Source organism: Acartia tonsa, chromosome 5, assembly GCF_053477335.1.
Source record: "Acartia tonsa isolate MP-2025a chromosome 5, ASM5347733v1, whole genome shotgun sequence".
NCBI lineage: Eukaryota > Metazoa > Arthropoda > Copepoda > Calanoida > Acartiidae > Acartia > Acartia tonsa.
The window spans coordinates 20588945-20604796 of record NC_137264.1 but is presented as its reverse complement, the minus strand read 5'-3'; the positions used below and the strand labels follow the sequence as shown (position 1 = coordinate 20604796).

The window sequence follows — 15852 nt, the reverse complement described above, 5'->3', positions numbered from 1 at the left end:
TTAGATACAATGTTGTTGCAGAAAATATATAAAAATGACGGGCGTAGGAGTTTGTAGAACTTTGGTTCAGAAAAGTCTTCGTTGCTCTTCTTTTTGTGTTAGAAACGTCCACACTGCAGGACTGTTATCATACATAACACATCTAGCGGTTGCGCCATATTATATAGGATCTCTGTTTATGACATGGGTGTAAAAAAATTAAGCCTAAAAACGTGCCAAGACATGTAATTAAATTACATAGCCTAAAACCTACCCGCGACAAACGCGAAGCATCTCTAAAAGGTTAACTTGGTTGATTCAGAGTTAAGCGAATTCTTGTCACTTGGCTTAAGGTTATTATTGGAGTTATGCTGACCCATTTGCTGCCAAATTAATATGAAATTTGGTAGGTACTAGTAGCTTGTTTTATCCCACGGCATATACAATACAATGAAATTAAAACGAATCATATTTTTGTTAGATTCCTTAAAATAAAACTTTTAAATTAATGGCAATTCAAACACTAACTTTTTTAGTTGTTTTCTTATTCTAATAAATTTAATTTCTACATTGCTTATTAATTTTGTTTATATTATTGGCTACTCTCATGAAGCCATTGAAGGTAGAGTGGGATTCTGGTACCCCATATTTTTAAACAAGCCACCTCATTCTTTAGCTTAAAAACTCTTGGCACTTCTATTAAAAATTGGTTGGTATAAACAAGCAGAGCGCAATTTTTAACTACTTCTGATTTACAGATACTTTTGTTTATTTAATTTTGGATGTCTTCATCATTTGATATCCGTTGTCTTATCCCTCCTTGCAACCTGCTTTAGTTTATGTATGACCGTTTAAAACAGGATTAGGATCTCATTACAGAAATGGACCAAGAACAGGTCTTATTCAAAGAATGATTGAACCTTCCAGAATTCCAACTAAAATTCCATACAGGTGAGAAAAAATATGGCAATTATCTCTTCTTTTTTTTACGGCCTAAAAATAAACTACTGGTATCTGATTTAATATTAAAAAAAGAATACCTATGTAGTATGCATATACTAATTAAATAAAAAAAAACCGAGACGGTTAATTTACTAATTCTGAATTAAAAATCTGATGTCTGAGAGACTTTTTTATATGTTTCTGTGGACAAATACTATAGAAAGTATTCCTTTTTGGTAAGAACCAGTTTTATGTCTTGGTTTAAACTTATTCAACTTTCAGATCTATGTTTATACAAACACAAGACACACCCAACCCAGCAAGCTTAAAATTTTTACCAGGTACATAGAAATTATTTACCTTTCATCTAGAAAATAGAGTTTATCAAATTATTAGTTTAGAGTTGCCGGTCTTAATAGCTAGCTTGGACACTAGAGTTTAGAGTTTTATTTTAATATAATTTTTATAATAAATCAATGGGGTAATTTTAAGACATCACATTTAAAAAAACTAGGACCTTTTTAAAGAAAAATTACGGCTTTACTCATTTAATCAAAAATAGTTCAAAATCCTAAGATCAATAGTAAATATTTAGTATTACGCATTACAGACAAACAAGATGATAATTTTATTGTTAGAATTTTCGACTATTATAGGCTGAAAGTTTTTATTTAAAGATATGTCCAAACGCAAACTCTGGCTTTACCGTAGCCTGTGGATATTTTTTTCTATAGGTATTATGGTATTACAATTCCTGAAAGAATATTTTGTTTTGTTAGGCCGAGCAGTTTTGGAGGGCGGAGGAACCATTGATTTTCCAAATTTAAGCGCAGCCCAGGGTAGTCCGCTGGCTAAACTTTTATTCAGGTATAAACTTGTTAAAGTGGGTAAAGACTGTCTCAGTATTTCATAATTAGTGGTTAAACAACGTTTGGACAGGACACTACGACGTCTTGACATTTGTATGTCCGTTCGTACTTCTAAGTAAGTAAGCAAAAAATCTATTTTGGGCTATAATATCATATGGCTAGATAAATGGTTCTTTTTTGGTTAGTTTTTATAAAAATTCAGGTGATTTTCGAGGGCTATATTAAGTTTATATATAATTTTAAGGGGGGAAAAAACCATTTAAACTTGATTTTTTATCATTTTCTAGGGTGGATGGGGTGAGAGGTGTATTTTTTGGACCTGACTTCATTACAGTAACAAAATATGAAGAGGTACATATTTATCAAATTACTCTAATTTATTTTAGGGAACTAGGAATAAAGTAAAATATTGGAACAGTTTTCACGTTAGTTTCATAAAAAAACTAACGGCAAACGTACTAGCGCCGCCAAGAACCGTCGTTTCTTATTTAGCGGGCAGATTATTGTGTTATTTGCCAGAAGATCTTAAATGTAAATTGATTGTAAAAATTCTGCATTGTTTAATGTTTAAGGATGGTTATGAATGGAAAATAATGAAACCCGAAATTTTCGCCATCATAATGGATTTCTTTTCCTCTGGCCTACCAGTTGTTAATGCTAATATGGAGGCGTCAGGAAATACTGAAGTTTATGGTGAGTACATCAGGGATATAAAGGGATAAGACAATGGACGATAAATTTATGTACATCTCATTCCCCAATGATGATACAAAAAATACCCCTTCCGTAGATTTTGGAGGGTGGAAATAGTAAATACCATCCCCCACAGTAGTTAAAAACCTTCCCTGGACCTATAAGAAGCTTTGATGTAAAGAAGAACCATATCGGTTCTGCAGTTAGTGAGATTCTTCGCTACAGACAATAAAAGCTTACTTAAAAGTTTGATAAGGAATATCAATATAAATAAACCAAAAGCACGTTTTTCCCTAAAATATTTCTAGGGCTAATTTTTAATCTACATTTTAATATCCACACTTATTAAAACTATGAGGTAAATCTGCCATGGAACCGGAATTGCTGAATCATTTAAACTTCTTAATCTTACTTTATTTTAGATGATGATGATGATACAGTTGCTATGATAAAAGAATTATTAGACACAAGAATAAGACCTACAGTCCAGGTTCAGTATTTTAATGTTAACATCTTCTGCTTCCCTAGAAGGGTCTATAGGAGTACTACAGGGAAGGAGGGATGGGAAATGGACCCTCAAATATAGTTAAGAACCTTACCTGGATCTATTGCAAGATTCAAAGTAAAGGTTAACCATATCTGCTGAGAGAATATGTCAGTGAGATGCTACATGCTTAGATTGCTTTATTTAACCTCAATCACTTGTTTTAAATTATTATGTCTAACCTCATACATAGAAGGAAACAATATGTTTTAGATAAAAGTACCTCAATCCATGATAATAAGTCACTTAGCTAAAGCATATTCCTAATGTAGGGTCAGTTCACTCGTGACTCGAGCCGAGCACCTCATTCTGTAATTGAGCTACCTAAATACTCACCCACTAGTGAAATTAAATTCATTACAGATTGTTGTTATTGTTCGTTTTATAGGAGGATGGAGGAGATATTATATATCAGGGATTTGATGACGGCGTTGTCAAACTAAAAATGCAAGGTAAACCATTTTGCAAAATTTTCTCTCTGTATCACTACGCATGGAGACTTTTGAAATTTACCAATTCATAAATATTGCCCTAAGGAGATTATTTGGCCTGCTAATTTTCCCGTCATCCAAATTAACAGTTACTTGAAATGTATTATTTAATCTGGTGACAACAACTACAGCAAACCAATTCAAAACAATAACCTCAACTAATTCAAGTCGATTTATTAAGATTTTGTTTAACACAAAGAATTTTACACAATTTTAAATCATATATTTTACGAGTATGGGGGTAAATTGCAATTTATCTTCCAGTGAATGTAAGATATATTTTCTTTCATACAAATTATTTTAGGTTCATGTACTTCATGTCCTTCTAGTGTTGTTACATTGAAGAATGGTGTTCAGAATATGTTACAGTTTTATATACCAGAGGTAATGACTAATGATATTCTTTTAAAAGGTCATTTCTTTCTTTACTTAACTTATTGTTGTATGCAAGTTAAAATTAAATCAGGGGTGGGTATTCTGCACAAGAATTATTTTTTTTCCCAGCTGCAAAATTTTCATAACCCCCCCTAGTTTTTTCCTCCAAGGATGGGAGGAAAATAGTAAAAGTTATCAGTGCTCTTTATTTTATTCATTTTTTCCCCTCCCACATATTTTTCTAGTTTTTTCCCCAAAAAGGGGGAAAATATGGAAAAACGTTTTTAGATCTCTTTTTTTTTCTTTTTTTCCCCTCCCACACTTTTTTCCCTCCCCCCTTAGCATGGTCAACCGTGCAGAAAATACACCCCTGAATTAAACCTCAAGAATAGTTATTCTAGCCTTGCGATAAAATAGTATGATGTTCATAATTGAAATTAGTAGGTATGATGTGTAATTTGATGTTTTTAAAATGCATAAGTATTTATGAAAACTAATCTTTTTTAATTAAAGTAAGGAACATAAAGGGAAACTAAATTAACTATTAACTAAATAATTTATTTAGAAATATAATATTTTCAGGTTGTTTCCGTGGAACAAGTATTCGACGAAGCTGACGAGGTCAAGTCTAATTAATAATTAAGTAATATTTATCATAATATATAAAGTTGAGTGAGGTCTGTCTTCCTGTCAGTTGAAAGCTTTTTGGTCTAGTCTAATTAATAATTAAGTAATATTTTTTTATCTATAAAACAAAGAACGATTAAGTCTGTCCGTCTGAAGCTTAAGATCTTAGTAATCACTAAACCGGAAAAAGCCTATAGAGGCTAAGGGCGAAACCGCTAGCAGTATACAAAGTATTGCATGGGTGTATATTCTGCACAAGATTTATTTTTTTTCCCCTGCTACAAAATTTCTTATTTTTCTTCTCCCCCTAGTTTTTTCTCACCAAGTAGGGGGAAAATGGAAAAATATTTAAAGAACTCTATATTTTATTTATTTTATCCCTCCTACCACACATTTTTAAAAGTTTTTTCACCACGGAGGGGGGGCACGCTTTTCCTCAACAGTTTAGCGGATTTAAAACCGACACGCAACTAGCGGCCAATGGATCCTATGAATAGACACATTTGCTGAATCAAAACTGGTTTTACCTAAATTGTATCTGTTCCTTCTTCGCGATTATAGAATTTCAAAGATTTTAACAAAAAATGTGTGATGATTTGACTTTAAAATGGCCTTTGATGTAAAATATATATGCTGTATATTACCCTTAACACATGAAAGCAGTAGTTGTTTTAAAAACCTTTTTTTGTAGATTAATTACAACTTATAAAATTGTCGACGGGGTAACTTCTGACTTTAATTAATGCTTGTTTTTCTTCAAATTACCTTGAAATTTTAAACTTAGAAAGTAAAAAACAGTAATAAAAAATAAACATATCATTTAACTAAAAATACTGGCACAATTGATTTACAACATATACTTTTTTAAAAATTGAAGCTTTTCTACAATTGGGGTCGGTTAGTCTGTCCGTCCGTCAGTAACAGTTAGCTTTTTAGGTGGAACAATTACCTTTTTCATTAACTTGGACATGTTAGAATTTTCCTATCGATTTCAAACTTTGCAAGGTTATTCCTGTACTAATTAGATACGGTTTAGAAAGCGTATCAATTCTATAATCATTACCAGAATGTCCATACGCCCATTTTTAATGTGTTGATTTTAACTTTTTTTAACAACAAATTTTTATGTGTAAAAATTATCTAATTGATCTGATTTTTGGAATACTGATTCCTAGGACAACAAAGTTCAATGTTTAAAAAAAAAGCATCTTTATAATCAAGTCCTAACACGTAATTATGTCCTTTAACATTATCCTTTATTTAAACAGTTTTTTTAATTACAAACAATTAAACAAATTTACTTACACATTTGTTCCGACTTTTATAACTTTATATTCTGATTATTCACTTCTAAAACTGTACAATGATAATGTCAGTTTGTCCTACGGTTTCATAGCTTCGCTTTTATAGATGTTGTCATCCTTGTTTATATAGAAACAATTAGCATTGACACTCGAATTTTGTATGTAAAAAAGACACGATAGTATTAAGTTATCAACCACATAAACAATAGATTGTTGAAGACATTAGGCCTTTAATTGATTATATCAAAGGACTGTTATTAATAAGTATACCTAGTCAAATTAGTTAACAACTTAATAGTTGATTATACATTAAATAACAAGGATGACAATTTCCATAAAAGTGAATCTATGAAAGGGTAGGACAAAAAAAAAGCATCTTTATAATCAAGTCCTAAAACGTAATTATGTCCTTTAACATTATCCTTTATTTAAACAGTTTTTTTAATTACAAACAATTAAACAAATTTACTTACAGTCGTTCATAGTCGTTCATAGGGATAACATCTCCTCCCTAATGTGCAATTAGATAATAATAATACTATCCTATAAAAAAGGGGCGTGGCCATTATCAATATCTCCTTAACTAGTAGCTACTATTTGTGTAATCTATATATTTTTTAAAGTGGAGTGAATCAGTGCATTATCATTCTCTATTCTTCTGAGTATTTCTGTGATTATAAACATTCTCCTTGTGACATCTTTTAGCTCAAAATGGATTTAAGTGAAATTACTTTACTAAAAAAGGAGATTGTGACCCTTAAGGAGGCTTTAAACCAGCGAGAGCAGTATGTTCGTAACTGGTCAGTAAGGATCAATAACCTTACTGTGCCCAGGGAAAATGTTAAAAGGTACAAAACAGTTGGGGCTTGTATGCTGGAAGCATACAAGCGCATTATTCTACCTGTGCTGAAAAGGGCCATTCCTGATGTTCAAGATCCTGAATGGGGACCTGTCACAGTACCCCCCCTCCACCAGCTACTTGAAAATGCTCATTTCCTTGGAAAGGCCAAAAGGTGCAAGGAGAGTAATGTTTTACTGCCCAGAACTATTATTGTCCGATTCCGTTCCCGCTACTGGAGAAACCTGTTTCTGGAGCACAAAAGAGACCACATCCCCTCTCCCACAGACCAAGAAAAAGAAGTCTTAAAAATTGAAAATTATTATGTTACCCCTGACCTGACCAAGATGAATCATGAATATCTCCTCAAGTTGAAGTCAGATCCAGAGGTAAAATCAGCCTGGACACTGGACTCTAAGTTTGTGTTCATACTGAAGTCTCATCCCAACACAAAACACTTCATTAAGAACACCAGCACACCTGTGCAAGAAGTGATTAGAAGTGCCCTCTCCAGACAGCAGGATCCTGTCCCACCAACACCTACAACTTCCGTCGGCATATCAACACCTACACCCACACCTACACCATCCTTTTCACAGATGGGTGCCAGACCAAAAACTCGTGCCTCAACCCAGCCTCAGAAGTGTGTCTTCAAGGCTGGCACCAGAAAATCAGCTAAGAAAAATAAGAAGAAGCAGAAGTTGAACACAGCACAAGAGTCCTTAAGCGAGAGCCATAATGACGTCATCAACCTGACAACAGATCTCCTGAACAATATCCAACTACATCAATTACCAACGGACAATGACCTCAAAAGGACTCTTTTCCAAGAGAAAAATTTTAATTAAATATTATAAGCCTAAAAATTTTATTTAGTCAATTTTCAGCTTTAATTATCATTTCTCAGCAAAAGTTCTAAAAATATTTTCATACTTCTCTTTTTATCATTTGTTAGTTATCACTAGAATGAAACTAAGCTAACCATATATTTCTTTATATTCTGAAGAAAACATACCTTCTCTTGGAAAATATAAGTAGATACAGGTTGAATTTATTTAAAACAGTTCAGGTTTACTTTTTTTTTTTTTTGCTACAAGTATGATTTATTAATAATTAGTTTGCTTCATCTAATACTGCTTGGAAAAATTTAATATAGAATAACATAATACTTTGTCATCTATTCTAAAATCTATGACTGTTCTATTTTTTCACACAATGAAAACATAATTATACATATAATTCAAAGTAACTTAAAATTGCATTAGCTACTTTAATATATGATTATGAAATTCCATTGTTTAAAGTCCACACATAAGCCGTTAAGCCTTTAATCCCCAAAATTTCGGAACCTAGACTTAATCTTTACTTATTTTCATAATACCTTCTTAAACTAGCTCCGCCCATTGTTATTCTACTTTACACTTTCTATGAGAAGCTAGGAATTAAAAATTATAATCCCCTCTTCTCACACATAATATCTTTCCCTCCCCCTTTTTTATTTGTAAAAGTAACTATTCTCCCACATTCTTCGAATCCAAAATTATATGAATGAAGTGTTCTGAATAAGATACAAAATTCTATAACAATGCATAAAAAATAAGTTTGTTTTTTAATAACTTGTATATATCTCTTGTTCTTTTAAAGTCTTTGAAAAATTATATTGCAAAGTATTTCCTGTATTCTTACAAAATGATAGCATCGTAAAATGTTTTACTTTATTTTATGACTTCATCAACTTAAAATTACTTAAAATATTTTCTACTTTATTTTTCTCTGCTGAAATTGACTTCTTAAATTTGTCCGCAACCCGCCTCTTTTATACGGATAGTATTTTAATCGCACATAACTTTGGTGCTGTTATGCATCTATTATTTTATTCGTTTTGTTTGCTAACCTTTCTTACACATTTTTATATTAACCCATTCCCCCTTCCCAATCCTTTTTCTCTGTGCTTTATAAAAATGTATTTCTACATGGAAATTAATGAATTTACTTAACATTTATAATCTACAGGTTGACAAAAAATTTGACTTTGTCCATGTTTTAAATAATAATGAACAAGATGAAAATTTTTCACCTTATGAAAGCATTATAATAGACAGCAAATATTATAGTCCTGAAAGTTTTATCCAATCTTTTCAAAACTCAAAAGATCTTTCTTTACTTAATATTAATATAAATTCGATTAAGGCAAATTTTCAGGGCCTCTTAGATTTAATATTATTTTTTAGTGAAAAAAACTTTTTCTTTGATATTATTTGTGTCCAAGAAATAGGTCAAATTGTTGAAAAGTCCTTATTTATCATACCTGGATATCATCCAATCATATTTAAGCAAAGAACTAAACATTTAAGAGGGGGAATAGGTATATTTGTTAAGGCCAACTATAAATTCTCAATTATTAACAATCTTTCAATCTTTGAAGAAATGATATTTGAAAGCCTTACTTTGGAAGTTGAATTCACAAAAGATAAGAAATTTCTTATATCCAATATATATAGACCTCCCTGTAGAAACAACCAAAACTTTTCTGTAAACCAGCAGCACCAATATTTTTCTAATACACTGTTGGGATTACTGGATAATATAAATAGCCATAACAAAAAATGTATCTTAGCTGGTGATTTTAATTATGATATTTTGTCTTGTTATCAGGACCCACATGTTGCAAATTTCATAGAGAATATGTTTGCATCAGGTTTCCTCGAAATTATTAAACACCCAACTAGGGTGGCCCAAAATATAAATTATTCTACTTCTTCATTAATAGATCATATTTGGGTAAATGAAATTAAAGAATCTTTCACAAGTGGGATTATAACTACTTACTTCAGTGATCATTTCTCCACTTTTTACATAATAAATGACAAAAAACCACCAGTAAGTTCTAAGTATATTAAAATTAGAAATTTCTCAGAAAATAATATAAACTCTTTTAGAAATGATTTAGAAAATGTTGATTTTAGTAGAATGTATGAAATGGAAAATGTACAGGAAAGCTTTGATTATTTTAATTCAATATTTTATAGCTATTTTAACCGTTACTTTAGTGAAGTAGAGGTTAGATTTGACAGGAGTAAGCATAGTATCCAAAAATGGATGACTCCTGAAATTTTAGTGGCAAGAAATAAAAAAATGGAACTCTATGAAGTGTTGTCTAGGAATCCAACAGCATATAACAGGCAGCGTTTTAATGCTTTTAAAAATCATTACAATAGACTTATTAGAAATAGAAAAAAAGAATATTATTCTGAACTTTTAACATCAAATCATGGTGATACTAAAAAATGTTGGGAAATTACTAAAGAGGCTGCTGGGCTTTCTAATACTAAGGATAAGTCTGTCACAGATAAATTACTTATTAATGATAATGAGGTCACAGGTGGAATAGATATCTGTAATACCTTTAATCAACATTTTACCTCAATAGCAAGCAAAATAAATGAAAGGATCGAACCATCTGATAGACCACCTGATTCTTACCTTGAAGAATCAGAACACATCTTTTCAATACCTGAAATTACCCCTGCTCAAATAGTTGAGGTGGTCTTAGAATGGCAAAATAAAAGAAGCTCTGATTTTAATGGTCTGTCCCCCTTTTTACTTAAAAAGATTATTGATTCTGTAAAAAATCCTCTCTGTCATATATTTAATCTTTCCATAAAAACAGGGAAAGTGCCAATACAACTGAAAATAGCCAAAATAACGTCAGTCTTCAAGACAGGGGGTGACATGCATTGTGTGAATGACTACAGACCCATTTCATTGCTATGTATCTTCTCCAAAATTCTTGAAAAGATTATAGCCACAGCTCTGAAACAATATTTAGCTTCAAACAATATCATTGATAGTCTTCAATTTGGCTTTCAAAACCTTAACTCAACTTTTCACCCTATGATTCATTTACTTGATCATGTGGCCAAGGCAATAAACAGAAATGAATACACTATTGGTATATTTTTGGACATTAAAAAGGCATTTGATTGTGTTCCTAAACATATTCTCCTAATGAAACTGAAAAAGATAGGTATTCATGGAAATTTGTTGCAATGGTTCGAATCTTATCTATCAGAGCGCAAACAGTTTGTTAAGGTAGGAAATGCTGAATCCTCTAAATTGGATATAACCTGGGGCGTCCCCCAGGGATCAGTACTTGGCCCGATTTTATTTTTGATATTTTTTAATGATCTTCCAAACTGTACTTTACTTAAAAGTCTGCTGTTTTGTGATGACACCACATTACTAGCTTCAGGGTCTAATTTGAATCAACTTGCTAATTTTGTAAATGATGAATTGCAAAAAATTTCTACATGGTTTAGATCAAATCAGCTCTCTCTACATCCTGATAAAACTAAATTTACAGTGTTCTATTCTAACTTAGGATCAATACAATGGGATGATATTCATTTATATATCAATGAGAATAATTCTAGTGCAAGGAATCCTAATCCTGACCTTATCAAACCCATTGCTTATGTCAACAATGCATCTGAAATTCCAGCCATAAAATTTCTAGGTGTTTACTTTGACCCTAACCTTAATTTTAAGTATCATATACAGAAATTAAATGAAAAGCTCTCAAGAGCTCTCTTTATATTGAGACAATGTAAAAAAATTCTAACTAGGAGCGCACTTAAAACCTTATACTATTCTATATTTCATTGTCATTTAATCTATGGAATTTTGATTTATTCAAGCTCGTATGAAAGTAACTTAAAATCTATTGAAATCAAGCAAAAGATGGCAATCAGAGCAATTACAGACTCTCATTATATAGCCCATACTGGTCCACTATTTAAAACAATGAAAATTCTACCATTTGAATTGTTAGTGCAATACTTTAGAATTAAATTCATGTATGAATTTAAACTTAACATAGCCCCTTGCTCATTTTTTAACATGTGGAAAACACGAGGACATATGTCCCAGGGTAATATTAGACTTAGAAACCAAGAAGATTATAGCATCCCATTTGCCAGATTAAACTTGGTTAACAATCTTCCACTTTGTACTCTTCCAGCCACCTGGAATGCGTTTTTCATTAACAATAGCTTTATAGTGGAACAGGCAACTTCTAGATTTAAATTTTATAAAAAATTGAAAAGAAAGCTTTTAGACAGTATTGTAGTTGCCTGTGACAGGCTATTGTGTCCCTCCTGTGACCTTAACATTAATCTATGATTGTACAAGTCAACCTGTAGTTTACCTTTTGATTGCCTAAAATATATACATTTTTTATAATCGCACAGAGACCCTATTTTTTCTCCACTTTCCTATCCCCCCCCCCCCCCCTACTTTTCCGAAACATCCTTCCTTGCATATTGCTGTATATAGTGTACATATATTACTTATATAAAAATACCGCTTAAAAAAAAACATTTAAATCGAAGTCTAAAATTAAAAGGCTGTCAACACCGCCCTCAGGCGTTTTTCAGTCCTTGGATACTTGTATTATATTGTGTTAAACCTATAGTATTCATTGTTTATAAAAATAGTTTATTAATAAATTCTTAATGCAATGTAATTACTATTTATGAATGTTGAATATTAAATGTATATGTTGTTTTGTCCCAATAAATATTTGAATTTGAATTTGATTTGAAAAAAAAACATTAACAATTGTAGAGTGTCATAACTGAATAAGCAAATATACATATATGTATATGTATAAGTCTAAAAAAATGTAAATAAATTTGTTGCAAAATATAGGGTACTGTTTAAGGACATTCCTACATTTTTGATATGCTTTGTTTATAACATTCTACCTTTTTGTAGTAGGAATATAAAAAATGTTTCAAATCAACTTTTTGTAAATAGACAACGATTGTAGAATTGCTATGCTTTCTAAATCGTACCTTACTATTACTACAGAAATAACCAACCATGCCAAGTATAAAATCAATAGGACAATTATAAAATGCCTAAATTAACGATAAGATCTATCCTTTATGGACAGACAGACGAACAATAAAATATAGAAAACCTTTACATCTCATTTCTGCTGCTTGATTTTAAAAGAAATTTAAATCAAGCAGCAGAAATGAGATGTAAAGGTTTTCTAATCTAACCTAAAGACAAACCTTTATTAGTTTGTTAACGTAAAATCCTGCATGTATTAAAGATACTTGTTGTATGTATATGCTTCTATCCTTTATTCTTTATCTTGAAAGAGTCTTGTTTAAAAAAAATATAATTATAGATCAACAAGGACCTTTGATCTTTGACCTATTTAGATTATGATCACATTTTGAAAAAGGTTTTGCCATGTCTTAAATAAGATACAAAATTAAATAATAATTGTTTTCAATTGCTAAATAATCTTAAATACACAAGACAATAATTTGGTGTTTAATTAAGATATACTAGTTCAATATAAAAAATAGCGATTGTGCCTATCGATTTCAAACTTTGCATGGTCATTCCTGTAGTAGTTTGGTACGATTATAAAGCGTAGCAACTCTATAATCATTACCAGAATGTCCGTACGTTCATTTAAAACATGTTGATAACTTAACAACTTTTTTAACAACAAATTTTTAAGTGATCTAATTCTCCGTTTGATCTGATTTTTGGTACATAGATTCCTGGGACAACAAAGTACAATATTATAAGCGATGCAACTCTATAATCAAGTCCTAAAAATGTATGTATGTCCATAAACATTATCCTGTATCAAGCAGATTTTTTTAACAAATTTACTTACAATTTTGCTTCGACTCTTGTACTTTTATATTCTGATTATTGAGTTCTGACACTATACAAGTGTTTATGTCCGTTTGTCCTACCGTTTCATTGCTTCGCTTTTATGGATGTTGTCATCCTTGTTCATTATATCAATTATTTTATCCATATAAAATTCAAAATGGTTTAGAACAAAAATATTTACTTTTGTGTAATAAACGGCAAAGGATCTAAACAATTAGAATTAATAATTAAAAAGTACTTTTGATATGACTTTTTATATCACTCATAATGCATAAAATAACCATTGTTATAAATCATAAATATGCAGTGTTGAATTGTCTATAGAAATATTGTTTTAAAACCTCAACAAATATGACAAACTTATATTAATAAGCAATGAACATTAAGATTAAATGCTATTTTAAAGTCAAATCATCGCACATTTTTGGTTAAAATCTTTGAAATTCTATAATCCTGAAGAAGGAACAGATACAATTTAGGTAAAACCAGTTTTGATTCAGCAAATATGTCTATTTATAGGATCCATTGACCGCTTGTTGCGTGTTGGTTTTAAATCCGCTAAACTGTTGAGGAAAAGTGTGGGGGAGAAATGGAAAAAATGTTTTCAGTTTTCTTAATTTTTACATTTTTTTTCCCTTTAACCAACTATTTTTTATTTCCCCCCTTAGCAGGGGATCCCATGTAGAATATACACCACTGAACTATTGATATAACATTTTTAGTGGCGAAGCCGTTAAAACGTGAAGAAATGTTCATTAAATTTTCATTTAGATATCTCTAAAACGACTAAATAGACTAGGTTTTGGATTTACAAATATTTTAAGTAATTTTTTAAAAGATTCCATTTTTATTCAATTTTATTCTGTAGCCTAAAAAATGATTGTTTATTTAATTTTAGGTACAGTCAAGTGAGCTTAAGAAGTTAGAAGAAAAGCTTAAAAAGAAAACTAATGATACTGAATAGGAACTACAACAGTCAAGGCTTACTACATTTCAAAATACAGATGGAAATAAACAGAAAAATCAACCAATTCAAATGTCAAAAATCTCCTATTATATTTACTTTTATTTATTTCTGTAGTTAATGATTAATATAATTAAAATAGGTTTTTATAAGACTGTGATTTTTAGTATTTGATAATAGTGATAATATTAGTTACATTATAATGAAAATAATATTGAATGTATCTTAAACTCTAGTTTCAAAATATATTATTTTAATTTGAAAAGGGAAGTAGAGTTCAAATAATAATATTTAATTTTGTTACTAGTCATAAATATATCATATATATGATAAACTCGTATATATTTAATGGTTTCAAAATATGTAAGTATAATTTCCATATAAAAAAACAATGGTTCTTTTAATTAAATTCCCAACTTATTTAGGTTTAACTAAAATAGGATATCAAAATTGAAGAAAATCCGAAGAGGAAAATACCGAAATTTCTTTTCCAGTTTAAATGAGTATAATTTATCGATCATCTAGGGCAAAACATTAATCGTTGGACCATCTCTTTTTCCTTGTTTGAATCTGTATTGTTTCTTACTTGTTACATTAAAAATGTTTTGTTTCAATATACATAATGAAATATATATATTATTAAAAGATAGTATTTTATATTACTTAATTTTCTTATTGTGTTGTAATCGAACTTTTTTTTTTTATGTTTATGTATTATGTATGCTATTATTTAAAGATATTTTTTCTCGTATTTATCTGGTTCTCATCCATTTGAAAAAAAAACTTTTTTAGCAACGTATTAAAACCAGTTTTTTAGCCTGTGCCTTCAGCATCTCGGGGCCAAAAAACTGGTACATTTTTTAATCGCGAAAAGTTTTTAATAATACAATGCGAGAAATAACTATTATCAACAACTTCCTCAGGCCTAAAATTAAACTTTTAGCCAACTCCAAAAATAAGAATTTGTTCTAGAATCATTTTAAAGGATAACTAATAAAATAGAGATGAATTGGAAATTTATTCTAATAAGAAAGTGTCGGTCTAAAACATGCGGCGATAGAGCTAGACTACATCTAAAAGAACAGGCTCTCCAGTAGAATATATAATACTAGCGGCTACGCCCCTAGAGGCCTCTAGGGGCACTTGAGGAGGAGAGAGTCGAATTTAATAATTCAATTTCTTATTTTAGATTTTAAAAGAAAAAGTAAAAAAATTTACGTTTGATGTTTGTTTTTCGTTGAACTCTCTTTCTAAAATTGAGAAATTTAAAAAAAATTTAATTTCTCTAGGGAGGGTGGTGGTACCCTCCCCCAAAATAGTTATAAACCTTGCCGGGACCTATGAGAAGCTACCCTGTTAAGGAGAACCCGATCGGTTCAGCGGTTAGCGAGATCCTTCGGTACAGACAAACACACAAACACGCAAACACACAAACATCCTGTTACTTTATTATAAGGATATTTTACTTTATTCAAGCATTCTCAATTCAAATCGCTTGAGAGTTTCTTAAAAGTAAGACTA

At 30.6% G+C, this 15852-nt stretch overlaps 1 protein-coding gene across 2 annotated transcripts; it reads left to right on the top strand.

The window, feature by feature from the left end:
• The first annotated feature begins 25 nt into the window (after positions 1-25).
• On the top strand, positions 26-14980 carry LOC145318995 (NFU1 iron-sulfur cluster scaffold homolog, mitochondrial-like). Of its 2 annotated transcripts, none has more exons than XM_080160807.1 (11): positions 26-121; positions 842-930; positions 1204-1262; positions 1701-1788; positions 2078-2141; positions 2363-2483; positions 2906-2973; positions 3416-3479; positions 3823-3902; positions 4476-4514; positions 14266-14980. In XM_080160807.1, the coding sequence occupies exons 1-11, from the start codon at positions 35-37 to the stop codon at positions 14329-14331; spliced, it is 825 nt and encodes a 274-aa protein (XP_080016933.1). In that variant the 5' UTR covers positions 26-34; the 3' UTR covers positions 14332-14980. The 2 variants fall into 2 exon arrangements, with proteins under 2 accessions (XP_080016933.1, XP_080016934.1); XM_080160808.1 differs by having other exon boundaries at positions 4476-4536.
• The last annotated feature ends 872 nt before the right edge of the window (positions 14981-15852 follow it).